This window comes from Chiloscyllium punctatum, chromosome 35, assembly GCF_047496795.1.
Source record: "Chiloscyllium punctatum isolate Juve2018m chromosome 35, sChiPun1.3, whole genome shotgun sequence".
Lineage (NCBI taxonomy): Eukaryota > Metazoa > Chordata > Chondrichthyes > Orectolobiformes > Hemiscylliidae > Chiloscyllium > Chiloscyllium punctatum.
In genome coordinates, this window is record NC_092773.1 from 17,602,574 (window position 1) to 17,618,821 (window position 16,248).

The window sequence follows — 16,248 nt, forward strand, 5'->3', positions numbered from 1 at the left end:
CTCGCCCATTAATTTAATTACCCCTTTTCCCCCACTCTTTTAGCTCTTTCCCATTCTGTTTAGCTCACTGACTTTGTGCCACTTCTAATGGATAAATCAAGTGACCAGTCCTAAGGTTTCTGCTAATGCTGTTTCTGAACTAAGTGGTGACAGGCAACATTTGGTATGTGCGCTCCACTTCGTTTCTGTTGTACAGGACTGAATTCACATGCATCCAACACCTCCACCTGATAATCCACCTACCATTAAAAGCAAGTTCATTAAGCATCTGTAGCTTAACAGACTCGGAATATAGTGACTTCTGCAAAGGAAACTGTGACTTTAAATCTACCAAAGTATTCAGAAGCTTGTTATCCCCCTGCAAATGCAATTTCGCCATGCTCCAGGATCATAAGCCTGATTCTAGAAACAAATATTGTACTCCCTTTTTGTCCATGGATAGCAAATGCACTCTTCAAATTACGATATAGCCAGGGGCAACAATAAATATTTTTGGTTGATTCTAAAGGGGATCATTTGTATTTTGCCAATTCAATGCAGCTGCTAAATATCAACTTACATTTATCATACTTCCTTCATATGTTATAAAATCATCAGCAAGTTCTTTCCCTATGCAATGGCAACTGGGATATTTTATCCCTTTCGGAGCACTTAAAAAAGATTCATGATGACTACTAGATTCTCATTACTCAATATTTTTGCTGTCTTTTTTTTGTCCTTCATTCTTTGTTGAGAAAACCACCCATCTTTTCTATTATCGACAAAATTCTTTTGAAGAGCAAGTTTTTTGTGCGTGTTTGATAAGATCGTAAATTTTAAATGAGTGGCAGCATATGGCATAGCCAGCTAGTGCTGATTGATTGCTTCTCTAATAACTTACTGCCCTGGCAGCTCTCTCCCGTGTCACTTTACAGAATCTGAATAGTCATTTTGTTTGAAATCACAAGCCATGCCACTGTTTTGGAAATTTCGTTCTCAACGTTGGAGATGTCTAACGTTTCATTCTCTCTTTGAGGCAACAGGAAGGTTAATCTGGATTGTACACACTCTCTTGTTTGTCAGTTTACATCGAAACACAAATGTGACAGTAATATATCTTTGCCATTCAAAATTCGGCCAAAAATATGTTGCAGCGTCCTGTTATAGAAGCAAGATGTTTTAGTAAAGATAGGCACATCATCTGCGACCGATCTACATTCTGAAAGGCTATGCTGTGCATCCAAGTCCATAGTGTGCACATTGTTTTTCTCTGCCGCCTGAAAATCCATGGTAACAAACTGCATGTATGAAAGCAGGTCACAATGAGCAAAAACAACACAGATCTCACTCCATGAGCTTTGATTGTGGTGATGAGCCCTGTTGGCTCATGCTCACCTTTGAGAATGCGGGCGGTGGGGGGAGAAGATAGAGGGAAAGCTCCGGCAAAAGAGGCAACTTCTACTGCCAAAAAAAAAATTAGTGAGCGCGACAAGTTTTAACATCTTACGCCCGAGAAAAAGAAATGTAAGAAAGTTACAACGCTTGATTTTTTTTTAAAAAACAGAGAAAATCCCACTTCACAATACCTGCAGTTGCAAACCAGCCCCTCGGTAATATCCAGAAGGAAGCGCACAGAGATTGTGTTGTAGTTTGACAGAGACACTGTAAGCCATTCGATGTAAACATTCAGGAGTAAGAAGACAGGAGGGGATAAGATCATCACCGTATTTTTTTTCTCGGTCTGTCTGTGTAAATACAACATTGATGTTCAGTGACTGCACTCGAGTAGAATGGAAGCTCCCACCCTCTGCCTCCTCCCGATTCTCCATTGGCTATTGGATCCAGAACCCTGCTACCCCATTGGATTAGATAGATGCTAGTCATTGTCCATACGCCTTCTTAGCAACCAGGTTGCCCAGCTGGCGTTGCCTCTTGCTTGATTGCTCTGAGGGACGGGGAAGAAAATAGGGTGACTTGTAGTTTTCTCATTGTTGATACGTACAATTGGGGAACCACGAGTTCTTTCATCATGTTTCATGTAAGTTTTCTTTTATTTTCACGACAATAGAGGACTGCATATTTTACTTTGTACTTAGTCCAGGATCCACAATTGGCAAAAGGTTCACAGATTTAAAAATTTTGTGGAATAATGTGGATTGCACTTTTGGTTTGGAGTGTTTTCGTACATTTTGCTTCCCAAAAAGAAATCACGTCACCCATTACCCAGCAAAATGGAGGAGTCTTCCTTGGTCCTGAATTTGTGTTTTGATTGCATATCGCATCTATTTGTGCTTCTGTTGTTTTAAAAAAAAGTCTTAAAGCTTTGATTTACTATATTGGACTGTTGCTTTCACCCAACACGAGTAGGTATTTTGGATGTTACATTCCAAACATTACTGCTCAGACCTGCGCAAGGAAGACTCAATGAAAGTGAAAGAAATAGGACATGAAGGTTTTAAAAAAGAAACAAAATTGACCTACTAATACACCCTGCCTCATACTCAAGGACATTGAAGAGCACTAAAGTATTTTCAGATTCACTCTGAAATTCTCCTGATGCAGCCTCCATTAAACTAAATGTGGTACCCTTTTCTGAAGGCAAAGATAGTAATGTGGAAAAACTTAAAGGATCCTGGATTTCAGGGCAAACTGGGAATCCGGTCAGTGCATTTCCTTGGATTCTGTTTGCTAACTGACCACCTTCCTTCGTGCATTCAAACCATCCCTGTGCAACAGGATTCAGGGGAGGCTGAGAGCGTTCAGGCAGATCAAGACCATGAGTTGCAGAAACTTTTTGCTCGTACCAGGGTAAATCCAGATGGAAGGATACAGGCCTGTTGCGAGACAATCTGAGGCCCATTTGTCTGACTCGTCCACTTGAAGCATTAGAGAGTAACACTCCTATCCTTATGAGGCAGGCAAAGACAGATTTTTAAGTAAGCACAGAATGCCTGCTCTTTTGTGTGATGGCCATCCCATACAATGGGCTGTTAAAATTTTGTCAGGGTCAAAATTACATCACATCAACTGGTTTGTAGACATTATTTACCATGGTTAGTTCAGCAGCTTCAAATAAACTTTAGAAAGTGCACAGTTAAATCTTTGCACAGATATTTGAACTACAATCCCATCTTGTTCAAAGTCAATGTGGCAACCTATAATCTTTCAGCAAAGACTGCTGAAATAATAGTCTTTTGCCAACTATGGGGTTGATCAGATTTTAACTAAACATGGGTGACTTAATTCCAAAGCTGATCACAGTTCTGACTAACGATCAAATGTCTGGCTTTTAGTTGGGTTACCAGTTCTGAGCCTGCAGATGTTGTGGTTTTGGTCCATTGTGCATCTTGCTTTTGTGTTACCAACTCTGCTGAGTTACCTGATTATCACCAAGGGTAACTGTTGCAGCCCTGAGATTTTTATTTCCATCATCTGATAGCAAGAGAACTGAAAATTAAGCCACTGCTCAACCGGGTGTATGTGTCGGACTGGTTGAAATTAAACTTGGTTTTGTTCTGCAAGAGTCAACTCCCTTTATCCATCTGAATCAAGTACTAGAAGACAGGGTTCCCATGGAACTGTTTTCCCCCAAGCAGAAAGGAAGACAAGCATGCATTGATATTCATGACCTCGCGTTGACCTAAAGCACTTTACAGTCAATCGTTTTTGAAATATAAGAAAGCATCTGAAAGGAATTGAAAAGTGATGGGAATAAAAACCAGAAATAAAAACTCAAAATACTTAAAATTAACATTTTGTTATCTTTTGTAGGAAAAAGAGATGAGAATTTTAGATAGTTCCTTTTTCATGAGAGACATTCTCTTGTCTTTTTTTTTGGAATTCACTCAGTGAATTCTTCTCCACATTGAGCTTTGTCTGTTTTTACTTGCTATGCAGCATGCCCTTTTCTCATACATAAATGCAGGTGTACACATTTACGTTTGTCAGTGTTCATTCTGTGTTGTCTTTTTGCAACTAGGATAGCTAAGTGGATTAACACTGTGTGTGCTCTGCTCTTTTGAGTTCAGCATTACTTATAGCTCTGTCTACAAAACTGGGTATTCCTTTTCCTGTAAGGATTTTCAATTAAATAAGATGAGAAGGACAGTGTTGAGAGTGAAGGGAAGCCACAAAGAAATAGTCAAGTGAAAGAGAACAAATAATAAATCTGAAATGGCAGAGAAAGCAGTAGCAATTCTTGACAGAAACTAAATGTTTTTAGAAACGAGGCTTCTGTGAAATAAATTCATTGCTGGCAAAGCCATAGGATGAAAACATTTTCTCCCTCCACATTCTGTACAATGCTGTGATTATTCTGATGGGCGTATACAAGATAAAATCTCCTGAAGCTGGAATGTATAGAGATGGGGAAGTGGAAGAAACATTGCACCCTTCCAGCACCTGGGAAATATCATGACCTATTGCACCCTACATTTTTTTCATCAATACATTCTCTGGATTCTTGTCTAACTTAGTCTTGAATTTGCTGGTACAAATGATGCCCTCGCCTCAGTGTAAAGTTGTGAAATCGTTCTCACTCTCCTTAGCTTAAAATACAACTGATCAGTGTTGACAATTTTAGACATGTTGAGATTTAGCTTGCCTGTACTCTTTGTGGGTATGATACAAACATTGGAATATAGAACAGAAATAGCATTCAGTCCCTCAAGCTTTTGGATAAGATCATGGCTGGTCTGATTGGAACCTCTAATTCATATTTCTGCTTCCCCTTGATAATGCTCAAGGACTCTGTTCCCACCAAGTTTTCAGGAAGAGCATGCCAAAGACCCATGACCCTCTCAGAATAAAGAAATTCATGATATCTCTGTTTTAAAAAGGCAAGCACTGATTTTTGAACAGTCACTCCTTGTTGTAGATTCTTTCATGTTCACACCAACCCTGTTGGGATCTTAGTGAGGTAAACATTCTCTCAACTTCCAATGCATTTGAATTCTTCCTTTAAGTAAGGAAGAATACTGGACACTGTTCTAGATGTGGACTTACCAGTGCCATGTATGACTGAAGCAGAGAGTCATTCCTTTTGTATTCAGTTCTCTGTTAGTTTGCCTAATTACTTGGTGCACCTAGAGTCATAGAGATGTACAGCACGGAAACAGACCAGTCAGTCCAATTTGCCCTTGTTGACCAGATAAGTTGATCTAATCTCGTCCTATTTGCCTGCACTTGGCCCATATCCCTCTAAACCCTTCCTACTCATATACCCATCCAGATGTCTTTTAAATGCTGTAATTGTATCAGCTGTCACCGCTTCCTCTGGCAGTTCATTCCATACACATTCCACCCTCTGTGTGAAAAGGTTGCCCCTTAGGTCCCTTTTATACCTTTTCCCCTCTAAGCCTAAACCTATGCCCTCTAGTTCTGGGCTCCCCCCTATCCCAGGGAACCTTGTCTGCTTATTCTATCTATGCCCCTCATCACGATAACCTTTTGTGATTTGTGCACAGACACCCGGAGTATTGCAATCTCTCACTTTTTAGATAATGTGCTTTTTTTTTATTCATCCTGCTAAAATTGGCCATTTCACATTTTGATGATGCCTGGTATCTTTCCTCTTCAGTGCAAGCATCAGCAGCATTTCGTTGGAACTCCAGTCCAGACAAACCAACACATTGAGCACTTTGGCTGCTCCCTTTCCAGGGCCCACATTTGTTTTGCATAATATGATGATTAGAACCAAATACTGTCTGCTGAGTGGTCCTATATATAAATAAAAAACCTGTACACACTCAGCACCTCCTGGAGATTTGTGTTTTAATCCTCTGGTTGCACAAGCCACAATCCCATTTGCTCTCTTTACTGCTGTCACATTGATGGCTTCAGCAATCTATCTGTCAGCACCCGCAAATCCCCCTCTCTTGTTTACTGGCCTGGAGAATAACACCATTTAGCTGTGTGCAGGATGCTGAGTAAAATCAGTAATTCTGACATAATACTGTATTCTGTTAGATCTTAAGTTAATATCTTACTACCATTTCTGAGGTATCATTAGAAGTTGATCGCTGCTTATCTTGAGAAAGGAGCTCTTCATCAAATACATAAACCCTTTGAACAGCAATTATTTATTTTTACCAATGGGGCTGAGTTGGGGAGACCAATGGGAAGATGGTTATGTCATTTCGTAAGCACTAGCAGATAGATTATTGATTCAGATAGTACGTTTGGCTGACAGAGAGACTGTTAATGCATGGCTGAAGCCAGAATTGCTATAACAAACTCAATTGCTACAGGTCAATAGTTACATCACTATCTAACCTACTGGTCACAATGAATCATTCGAGCAGAAGGAAATGTTAAGCTGATTTAATCATTCAGGCATACTCATGCTTCAATCAGCATTTATTATAGGTTTTCTAACATTAGAGATTGTATTTGGGGAAAAAAAATTATGCTCGTATGTAATTTGAAATGCACTCCCATAACTCTTGACAACAGATTCCAGAAACTGATCAGGACAGGATTAATGAAAAGAAAAACACTTTCTGAAGTTCCACAAGCACTGTAAACTAAGCTTTTTTTTACAAAATGAAATTAATAATTTGATGCAAGATATGAGTCTGGAGAAGCTGCCACTTTGAACCATTATGGTCCATGGGGTGGAGAGACATCCAAGTGCATTTGTGCCATTTCAGAAATTTGACCCAAAGACAGTGAAGGAAGGATGATACAGTTCCAAGTCAAGATGGCATGTGGCTTAGAGGGAACTTACAGCGATAGTGTCCCCTCTGTCCCTCTCCGTGGTAGGGTCATGTGTTTGGAAGGTGTAGCTGGCGAAGCCTTTGTTGGGATACACACTGCTGCCATTGTATGTCTATGGTGAACAATGTTCCCTCTAAGCGGTGTGTCTACATGCACATGTAGGTGCTCCCAGGTTCTGCTCACAGCAGTCAGCGTGCTGATGCGGATTGTAGCATTGACATCCAGTTCCAGAAGTCGCTGTTGTTTGTGGACCTCAGAAGAAGAAAAGTTTAGAGGGGTTGCACGTGGTGAAGTGAATGAATGTTGAAGGTGTGATGCCAATCAAGGAGGCTGCTTTGTCTTGGGCAATGTTGAGCTTCTTTCATGTGATTGGAGCTGCACTCATCCAGGCCGGGGGAGTAGTCCACCACACTCCTCCTGATTTGTAGGTGGTGGGCAGGCTTTCAGGAGGCAGGAGGTAAGCTGTATACCATTCTTAGCCTCTGACCTGCTTTTGCAGAAACATATTTAACTGGTTCTGAGGAAGGGTCACTGGACTTGAAACGTTAACTCTGTCTTCTCTTGATAGATGCTGTCAGACCTGTTGAGTTTCTCCAGCAATTTCTGATTTATTTTTGTGTTTCATAAATGCAGCATGTGCAGCTATTAACCAGTTTGGATTTGTTTTGAATTTTGTGAACAGGAAATAGCCTAGAAATGCTTAGTTGGGTTCAATTAAAAGTACCACAATGCAAAACGTTGTCCTAAACGTGATGATGAATTAGTCAAAACCAAGCACGAAACAGAGGATTTCAAGGTAGAAGTTGGAGATATGGAGCAATGAAAACTAATTTATTGGTCACTAGAAATTTTAGCCCAGGGATGTTTGTATTGATGGCAGATTCTTTATTGTGCATTACTTGACAGTGGCTGCATGTCTGCCATGTGTAAAATAGACTGGCTAAACTGCTATTGAGATTCTGAGTAAAATCAAATGGGACAATGTGAAGGAATTTGAGTTCAACCAGATTTCCACTTGTGGATGTTAACATACTAAAATGCTTAAAGTGCACTTATCCTTTGAATCCAGATTATTTACAATCATTTTGTTAAGAGATGGAGTGCCAAATGAAATACCCTTGTTATTGACCGTATCATTGAAGAAAGCACGGATGAAACAGGATACGCAAAACAATAAAGCTCTTCCATTTGGAAAATCTGAATTTGCACTTTACACACTTGAGATATGATTGTATTCCTTTAATTGAAGGTAACCTCTGAACTAAGAAAAAATTAAAGAAGTGTTATTGACATCAGGCATAGAGATTTCAAAGAGAAAAAGTCGATTGTGTTGAAATTACGTAGGCAATTTGCCCATCCATCTTCTAAAAGATTAAAACTAATGATGGGCTATAATATCATGTAACTATTACTTGGCTATTACAAGATTTCTAAGAAATATCGTAGGGTATCATCACACCCTTTAAGAAGTCCGCTGTTAGCAAGCAGTTTCAATGAGATACTGGCTTGGGTTCAAAGTATGGGCCAAAGGATTAAAACATGTACATTTTTACATTTTGAAACTTTGGCAATCCGATTGTATCAGGCATCAGTAAAAAAAATAGCAAAGATGAGAAAAGGAAAATCAGGTCCTGATAAGACAATAGAAAAGTGGCTAGGGATCAGATTTGGACCACTGGCAAAATTTCTCACTGATCATGGGGAGTGGGGGCAGCAGTATTTACTCATGATGAATTGAGATACATTTGTGTGGATATGCACATAATATTAATGAATTTGGCAGTGGAGAGCCCTTTAGTAATGGGAAATGTGAAAGGAACAATGATAGATTAAATGGTTTGTAGGATTTTGGCAGATCAGCCAAATTATAAATTATCATTTGCACTTGCATGGCGTTGCAGATGCCATAAATTCATTGCACTTGGTCAGAAGATTAGAATCCATATCAGTTTGTAGTAGGCATCCCAAAGATCCATCAGTGTCAAGTGATCAGCCCTTAGCATGGGGAAGGGCTGTAATTGGTTCAACTTTCGTGAAGCATTTGAATTGCATGTGTTATATTCTATTTTTTCTAGATCCTTTGAATACCTGGCATACCGACAGAAAATCTTTTCATTAAGGCTGAATTTTCAGAAACAATTCAACAAGTCTTAAAGTGAGGCCATTGGAAACTAGCTTCCATCTATGAAATCTGGTTATTACAAGAAAGACAGACTTCAAGAATGGAGAGGCCTGGGAATGGTTATCGATGAAAACAGAAAAATAATAATTGCATAGTATGGCAACCAGACTGTTCGGATGCACTTTTAAAGATTGCTTGGTATGGATTATAAATTTGCAGATTCTGAAGGAGTCACAGAAAACAATGAAAAACCAAGTACTTAAAAATGTGTTGCTGGAAAAGCGCAGCAGGTCAGGCAGCATCAAAGGAACAGGAGAATCGATGTTTTGGGCATAAGCCCTTCTTCCAGCAACACGTTTTTAAGCTCTGATCTCCAGCATCTGCAGTCCTCAGTTTTTCCGAGTTGAAAAACCAAGTACCCCTCAGACTAAAATGTTGCAGCTCTGAGGATCAAACTGCTATAAATGAGAGTTCCTCTGATGATGGATAATTCAGTTTTGATGGTCAATATGAGGTAATTGGTCCCAAAGCACAACTGATTTAAAAAGTGGATAGTAAAGTTAAATATTCACTGGGAGGAATGAGTTAATGGAGAAATGTAACTGATATACTTAGAGCAGGGAAGGTCACTGGAAAATATAAAAGCTGGCTGAAGCTACAGGATGAGGGGCAGGAATTTAGGCCCGTTGATTGGGAACATGAAGTACAGACATGGAAGGAAAGAATTGTAGGCTTAAACACTGGGTCAGAGAGCAAACATGCCTCTAGAAAGATATCATTAACCATTGACAGAAATTCTATGAAGAGGAGGGGAATGTCAAACAGTTACAGAAAGAGGGGCAAGATGGAGATTGGAAGCAGAACATGTTGGAAATCAGTGGGTCATGGCAGCATCCATGAAGATAGAGCAAGCTAATGTGTCAAGTCTAGATGATTTGCAAAGTTAGCTTGTTCTCTGTCCATAATGCTGCCTGACCTCTTGTGATTTCCAGTATTTTTTGTTTTCATTATAGATTCCAGCATCTGTAGAAATTTGCTTCTATATTGAGACAAGGTGTATTTAACAAGTATAAGAAATAGCATACAAAATAGGAATATTACCAGGAGCGGAAACCCCTGTGATCAGGAAGTCTTAGTAGTCGGGGACAAATTAGAGGGTGTATTAATAAGAGATATCAAACAATAAGAAGTATAAAACTGGAGAGAATCTGGGAGTACACAGAGGAGATGGACTGGGATAACTACTCCAATTACGTCAGTAGATATGCACAGATAAGGTGCCCTCTGATGGGAGATGTCAAGTGAAAGCAAGGCCAATGGTTGGGGAAACAAAGACTCAGGCTATAAGAGTAGAATGACCAAAGGCAGGAAAACCAATTTTGAAGATCTTATTGGCTTTGGTAGCAACAAATGGTTGGGAGGTAGATAAATTGATATTGAAACTGCATTTTTGCAGGAGATGTCAAGAAGAGGCATACCATTAACTGTTTCTCTCACCACAGATGCTGCCAGACCTGCTGAATTTTTCCAGCATTCTATGTTTGCTTGAGATCTCCAGCATCTGCTGTATTTTGTTTTTTATCCCCAGAACGTTAGCCTGGGACTGTGGATTATAGTCTAGTAATATTATAATGATACTACCAGCTACCCTTTAATGATGTTCATCATCAGAACACCTCTGTGTAATTGCAGCATTATAAATCCATTATAAATACTGCATCAATCTATTGAGCTGAGTTTGAATGCTGTCTTTTTAATTTCTAACTTATTTCCCACTCTCACTTTCCCTTCCCGCCTCATCTAAAATATATTTAAATTTCAATGTTTACAGTAGGAAGAAAATCTTACCATTACATATGTAAATCTGAAATTAATTCTCCCCTGCTCATTTTAAAAGTAAAAATCAGATTACAAAAATAATGTAACCCTGTAGTTTTCTGCTTTCAAACTTCTTCAACTGCCTCAGCAGAAGTCTCAAAACACTTGATTAAATTTCCTGCAGCTGGTGTTGAATTCGGGGATTGAGTTAAGCTTTCTGGCCAACAGCACTGACTTTGGTTCTGTGAATCAAGAGAGGGTTGTCGTGATGACATGGTAATTGCATTGAAATTAAATCTGGGGTTGTTGAGCGGTCTGTTCTGCAGCTGATAGTGATAAGTTGTTTTGGAAAAGCAATGCCATTACCAGCTTTTACTTTTTTTAAAAAAATTGAGTGTTACTTGGAAAGAGTGCTAAGTGTGAAACAAAATAATTATACAAATGCACAGGAAATAATTGCCCTATGTCAAGATTCTCTGTCATTTGTCCCAAAGTTCAATTTGACAAGGGACCTTCAAAGGAAAAAGAACTGACAGGCCTTCCTCAAAAAGACTGAAAAGTTAAGACACAATGAAAATCATGTGAGTGTGGACGACATGGATATCCTGCCTAGAAGTTTTCCAACCTTTTTTTTGTTAAAAATTCATTCATAGAGTGAGGGCATCACTGGCCAGGGCAGCATTCACTGCCCATCCCTAATTACCCAGATCAGTTGAGAGTCAACTACATTGCTGTGGGTCTGGAGTCACCCATTGGCCAAGGATAGTAGTTTCCTTCCCTAAAGGACTTCAGTGTCGCTGATGGGTTTTTCCAACAATTGACTATGGACACCTGGTCATCATTACACTTAATTCCAGATATTTATTGAATTCAAATTCCGCCATTTGCTGTGGCGGGATTTGAACCTTAGTCCGTGGAACATTACCTGGGTCTATGGATTAAGAGTCCAGCAATGATGCCATCAGGCCTTTGCCTCCTTGTAGGGCTATTGCGGATTAATCTAAGTCACAGGCTACCTTTGTACCATAATATTGTGAGGCTGTGGAAGGAAAGGGAAATGCAGTGACAGAAGTGCATTTCTGTTTTCATGCATGGATAGCTGCTTTCATCTGAACGACCAGGTAGCATTTCTGAAAAGCAACTACTGAGAAAGAAAGCTATTACAGTTGGACAAGAAATAAACCTCTCAGTGCAGTCACATTTAACACTAAGCCCTTATGATCGATTAATCCCAAATGAGGACTGCAGTTGAATTTCAGGATTACTCTGTAAAAATATATGCAAATTGAGAGACCATAAAAGCTTCGGTATGTATGAAGAAGTTTAGGAATTAAAATTGATGTTTGCCCACTTCTCTGAACTTGAAATATAAGTTTTTGGAATCTAAGATGATATGATTTGTTTTCTTGCGGCTTCAGTAAACTGTAGCTTTTGGGCTCCAGTTTCATATTGCTATAGCAATTGCTCCAATATTTAATTTGATCAATGAGAAAAAATCCAAAATCTAAGGAAAACAGGAATGAGCTCAGCCAAATTATGATCTGGGGAATAGGATGTCACGGTTTGAGATTGGAAATTTTACCAGGTAGCTTTCACCTCAAGTTATTCGTTTTTGGAGCATAGCAGCAGAACAGCAAGAGGAGGGGAAAGCAACTATTTTTAGCTTGTCTTACACCCCAGTCTCTCTCCTATGTTTGCCAGAGTCTTTTTATTGTGCAGACCAGTGCCGTGTCTTTTCAATGCCCTTAATTTGGCAGGTTATTCTGTCTATTCATGATTTTGCGTGATTTGACTGTTCACCATTCACATCAACTATCAGTTTGCTGTTTAAATAGCTGGTTGGCCCATTCAATGCAGTCATACCTCTCTGCGACAAACATGTCTATTCATTATCTTTCACCCCTTTTCTTCCAGCCCCACTAAAATGGCAGACTATTTTTCAGTCTTTAGCTCCGATGAAGTCTGTAGATCCAAAATGTCAACCTTAGTGAAGATGCTGCATACTCCTGGCATTTTCTGTTTTTATTTATCGCTATGATGTTGTCTCAAACGTCATCGCAAATAACAGAGCACTCATTGCAATTTTGCTGTGTGACGACCTTTAAAGACGGGAGTAATTGGTTTAACCTAATTTACAATACTTGGGGAAAGCTTTTTTTTAAAAAAGGTTATCTGAATACATTTTCCCGTGGAACCAATGTTATTGCTTCCAGCTCACAGAAGGCAGTAATTCACCCTTTATTGGCCAGACAAGGCAATGTCAATCACTGAGTCCAATTAAATCTATATTGTGCAATTTATTAAAGTGCTTCCAACAAATATAATGAATAGGTTAGAAGAAAACAACCTGTTCCCATTATTTGGTTCAATATTTCTCCTGCTGCCTGTCTTCTCTCTCAAAAAGGATGAAAGTTGTATGAAAATTCTTTTTGGACTGGTGATTTGAAAAACACAGATATGAGGTTAGAAAAGTTAAAAGTAATTATTCATTTTGTGCAATTTGCGAAGCAGAATACTTTTTTGTCAAGTTGCAGTATAGCTTAGGAGATAAAATGGCTTGCAGTCTACAGTGCCTTTAGCCAAGTAAATATTTTGATTTCATCAATGTTGTGTTGCAGGAGTTGTGGCAGCCAATTTGCATACAGCAAGTTCTCTCAGACAGCAGTTATGGCTACATTTAACCAGACTTTGCAGCGTAAGTTTTAATCAGCGATAACTCTGATTCTTTAAATCATGCCAGGCATCTTTTATATCTGAAGCAAAAGATGGTACTTCTAGCACTTGAAATCTTTAGCACTCAACTGCTAGATTCTTGTGCTTGAATCTCTCTGGAATGGAAGTTGAACCTACAGTCTTATGACTCACAAGTGAGTGCAACTACCCACTGAGCTGTGCACAGTGCCAATTTGTGGGCAACAACTTATCCACTCCTCTGCCTTATGCTCCACACTACACAAGAGTTGACTGCAAGTGAATCACTGATTTTTTTTTCACTCAAGGATAGAAACAATTTGACTTTAGATGCCAGCTTTTATAACTTACCAGCGTTCCAAGGTGCTCAACGATTAAAATATTACTCCTGTCTCTTTAGACCTTCACGTCTCTGCTGTAAATAATTGGCATCTGCATTAAATAAGCTCGTTAAAGAACCTCTGAATGAGAAAGCTGCTGCTGCAGGCACCACGTTCAAAAATATTACCTCAGCTGACACTTCAAGTCGCCATTGATTGTCAGAGGTAGCACCTTCACGTGAAAAGTTGTTGTGTAAGGCACTTGGACATTGACATACAACAGGTCCCACAGTGGTGGAGGCCACATTTCGAAGTGTTTTGGTTCGTGCTACCAGCTCTTCTTTGACCATTGCTACTGTTTATCTTGTATCCATCTGAACAACTTTTCATGTGAAGCGTGCTACCTCTGACAATCAATGGCACCTGAAGTGTCAGTTGAGGTAATATATTGACGTGGTGCCTGGAGCAGCAGCATTCTCATTCAGAGGTTCTTTAATGAGCTTATTTAATGCAGATGCAGCTTGCTAAAAGCCTAGGCATGAAGGGCTAAATAGCCTCCCCCTGTGCTATAAAGATCCTATGACTCTGCCTTCAGGCAACTAAATTGATCTTTGCCACTTGTCTGCATTTTGATTGGGTTGAAATTCCTAATCAATGTGTTGGGCTTTGTTAGAGGCTAGGCCAAGTGCAGAGAACCATGTTGTCAACTTTGTGTTTTTGAGTGATAGCTGAAGTCCTGGTGAAATGAATATTGGAGAATTGGGATTGATCACAAACTCTACCCTCAAAGCACAAAGGACAGAACTTTCAAAGCACACTTGTACAATTCCGGGGGTTAATTGTCATTTTCTGAAGTCATTTCAATTGATGACATTTTTACAGTGTTGCACCAATGGAAGTTTTTCTCCTTTTGCTGCCAACAGATCTGGATATTTTCCAACCATCTGTTCAGACAAATATTGACACGTGTCTGGGACAGTTGAGACTCGAACCAGAGGTAGGGCCACTCCCACCACATCACAGGAGACTTTGGCCACAGCTGAACACTGGATTTGAGTAGTCCATGTACTTTTGTTATATTTTATAGTGTTCACACTTGAAGGACATGAGTTAATCACTGCAAAATTATTGAACATCTTCAGTAAATAGATTTTATTATTCAAAGCTACACAAATAGGAAACACATGAACGTGCATTTGCTGCTCATGTTCTCAGTGGGTAGATCTCATGTGAGGCAATTTTAATTTCTCTGTTTCCTTTCTGGCGCCTAAACTATTTCAACATAAGTAGGTTTGTACATATCTGAAAACAATGAGCAGATAAAAATCATGCAAATGCCAAGTATTTTTCCATTGATACCAACATTTGTAGGATTAGCAATATGCTTCCATTCCCTTACAATAAACATCTTCATTCTGTTTTTCTCCTGATTACTTGCTGTATTTGTATACAAACTTTGTGATCTGTTGACCAGAGTGCCCAGACCTTCTGTATCTCGGAGTTCTGAAATATTTCTCCACTTAAATAATATGCTGTTTTACTATTCTTCCTGTCAAAGTAGAAAGGTTCATCATTTCCCACATTACATTCGACCTTTCAAATTCTTTCTTGCTCCTTTCAACTTATCCATTTCCCTTTGTAGATTTTCTACCTCCTTTTGAAAACTTACTTCCCTACCTATGTGGTATCACCAGCAAATTTAGCTGCCATGCATTCAATCCCTACATCCAGGTCAATGATACAGATAATAAAATTTGTGATACCATCCTGGGGCACTCTGCTACTTACACATTGCAAACAAAAATGATCTTTTATCCCTACTTTCTGCTTTCTGTTAGATGACCATTCCTGGATCCGCACTTACGTAGTATACTGTAGACAATAAGTCTTACTTCACCAAATGTCCTTTTTTAGATAATTAAATACACCACATCTATAGGTCCCCTGTATCCACATGGCTTCTTGCTTCCTCACCGAACATGTGTAAATTAGTCAAGCATGATTTGCCTTTTAAGAAACCATTTTGATTTTGCTTGATTGCATGAATAAAATGTCCTTCCATTAGATAATCTTTATGCATTTAAACAAGCATAAGATAAAAACGAACATAATGTATAAATATGTGGAGCTATATGGCACAGAGGCAAGAAGATCCTGGTATGAATGACTATGTTGAGGAAGCTGATCTCAGTTACCTTGCTTTGGCATCCTAAAGTCAAGCTGAATCATTGCTCATGGATATCTATTGGAAAATGCAATTACTTGGAAAAGATTCAGACTCTGTTGCATCTCATGCTTTCCCTGCGTTCATGGAACTTTAAAAGCTGACAATCATTGAATTTGTTAACATGTGGAAAAATGGATCATTTCGTAGGGAGAATGAGAATGACTTCTGTCATCATCAGCGTTGATCACAACATAGTTTTGTACATTCAAAACGAGATGAAATTCACCCATGTTGGGGAACGAGGCTATGAAAATCTCTGAAATTGGGATAGGTTGCACCATAGCAGTATGAAAACTTGGCAGAGGTTGTGAATGTTGTCTTGCCTGTAAATGCATTGAAGGAAATAGTACTGTATCATGCTTCAAATGATGATA

General features: G+C 39.2%; 1 protein-coding gene and 1 long non-coding RNA gene across 4 annotated transcripts in view; one reads left to right on the forward strand and one right to left on the reverse strand.

The window, feature by feature from the left end:
* Window positions 1-1,695, reverse strand: part of LOC140459715 (zinc finger matrin-type protein 4-like) — a 176,823-nt gene extending 175,128 nt beyond the window's left edge. For all 3 annotated transcript variants that reach the window (XM_072554152.1, XM_072554153.1, XM_072554154.1), the window contains exon 1: window positions 1,566-1,695. In XM_072554152.1, the coding sequence (XP_072410253.1) occupies window positions 1,566-1,652 (87 nt within the window). In that variant the 5' untranslated portion in view covers window positions 1,653-1,695. The remainder of the gene's footprint in view (window positions 1-1,565) is intronic.
* Window positions 1,696-1,768: 73 nt separating this feature from the next.
* LOC140459716 (uncharacterized) overlaps window positions 1,769-16,248 on the forward strand; it is a 100,043-nt gene continuing 85,563 nt past the window's right edge. Inside the window, exons 1-2 of the long non-coding RNA XR_011953852.1 lie at window positions 1,769-2,017; window positions 8,772-9,016. This is a non-coding gene — a long non-coding RNA (uncharacterized lncRNA). The remainder of the gene's footprint in view (window positions 2,018-8,771; window positions 9,017-16,248) is intronic.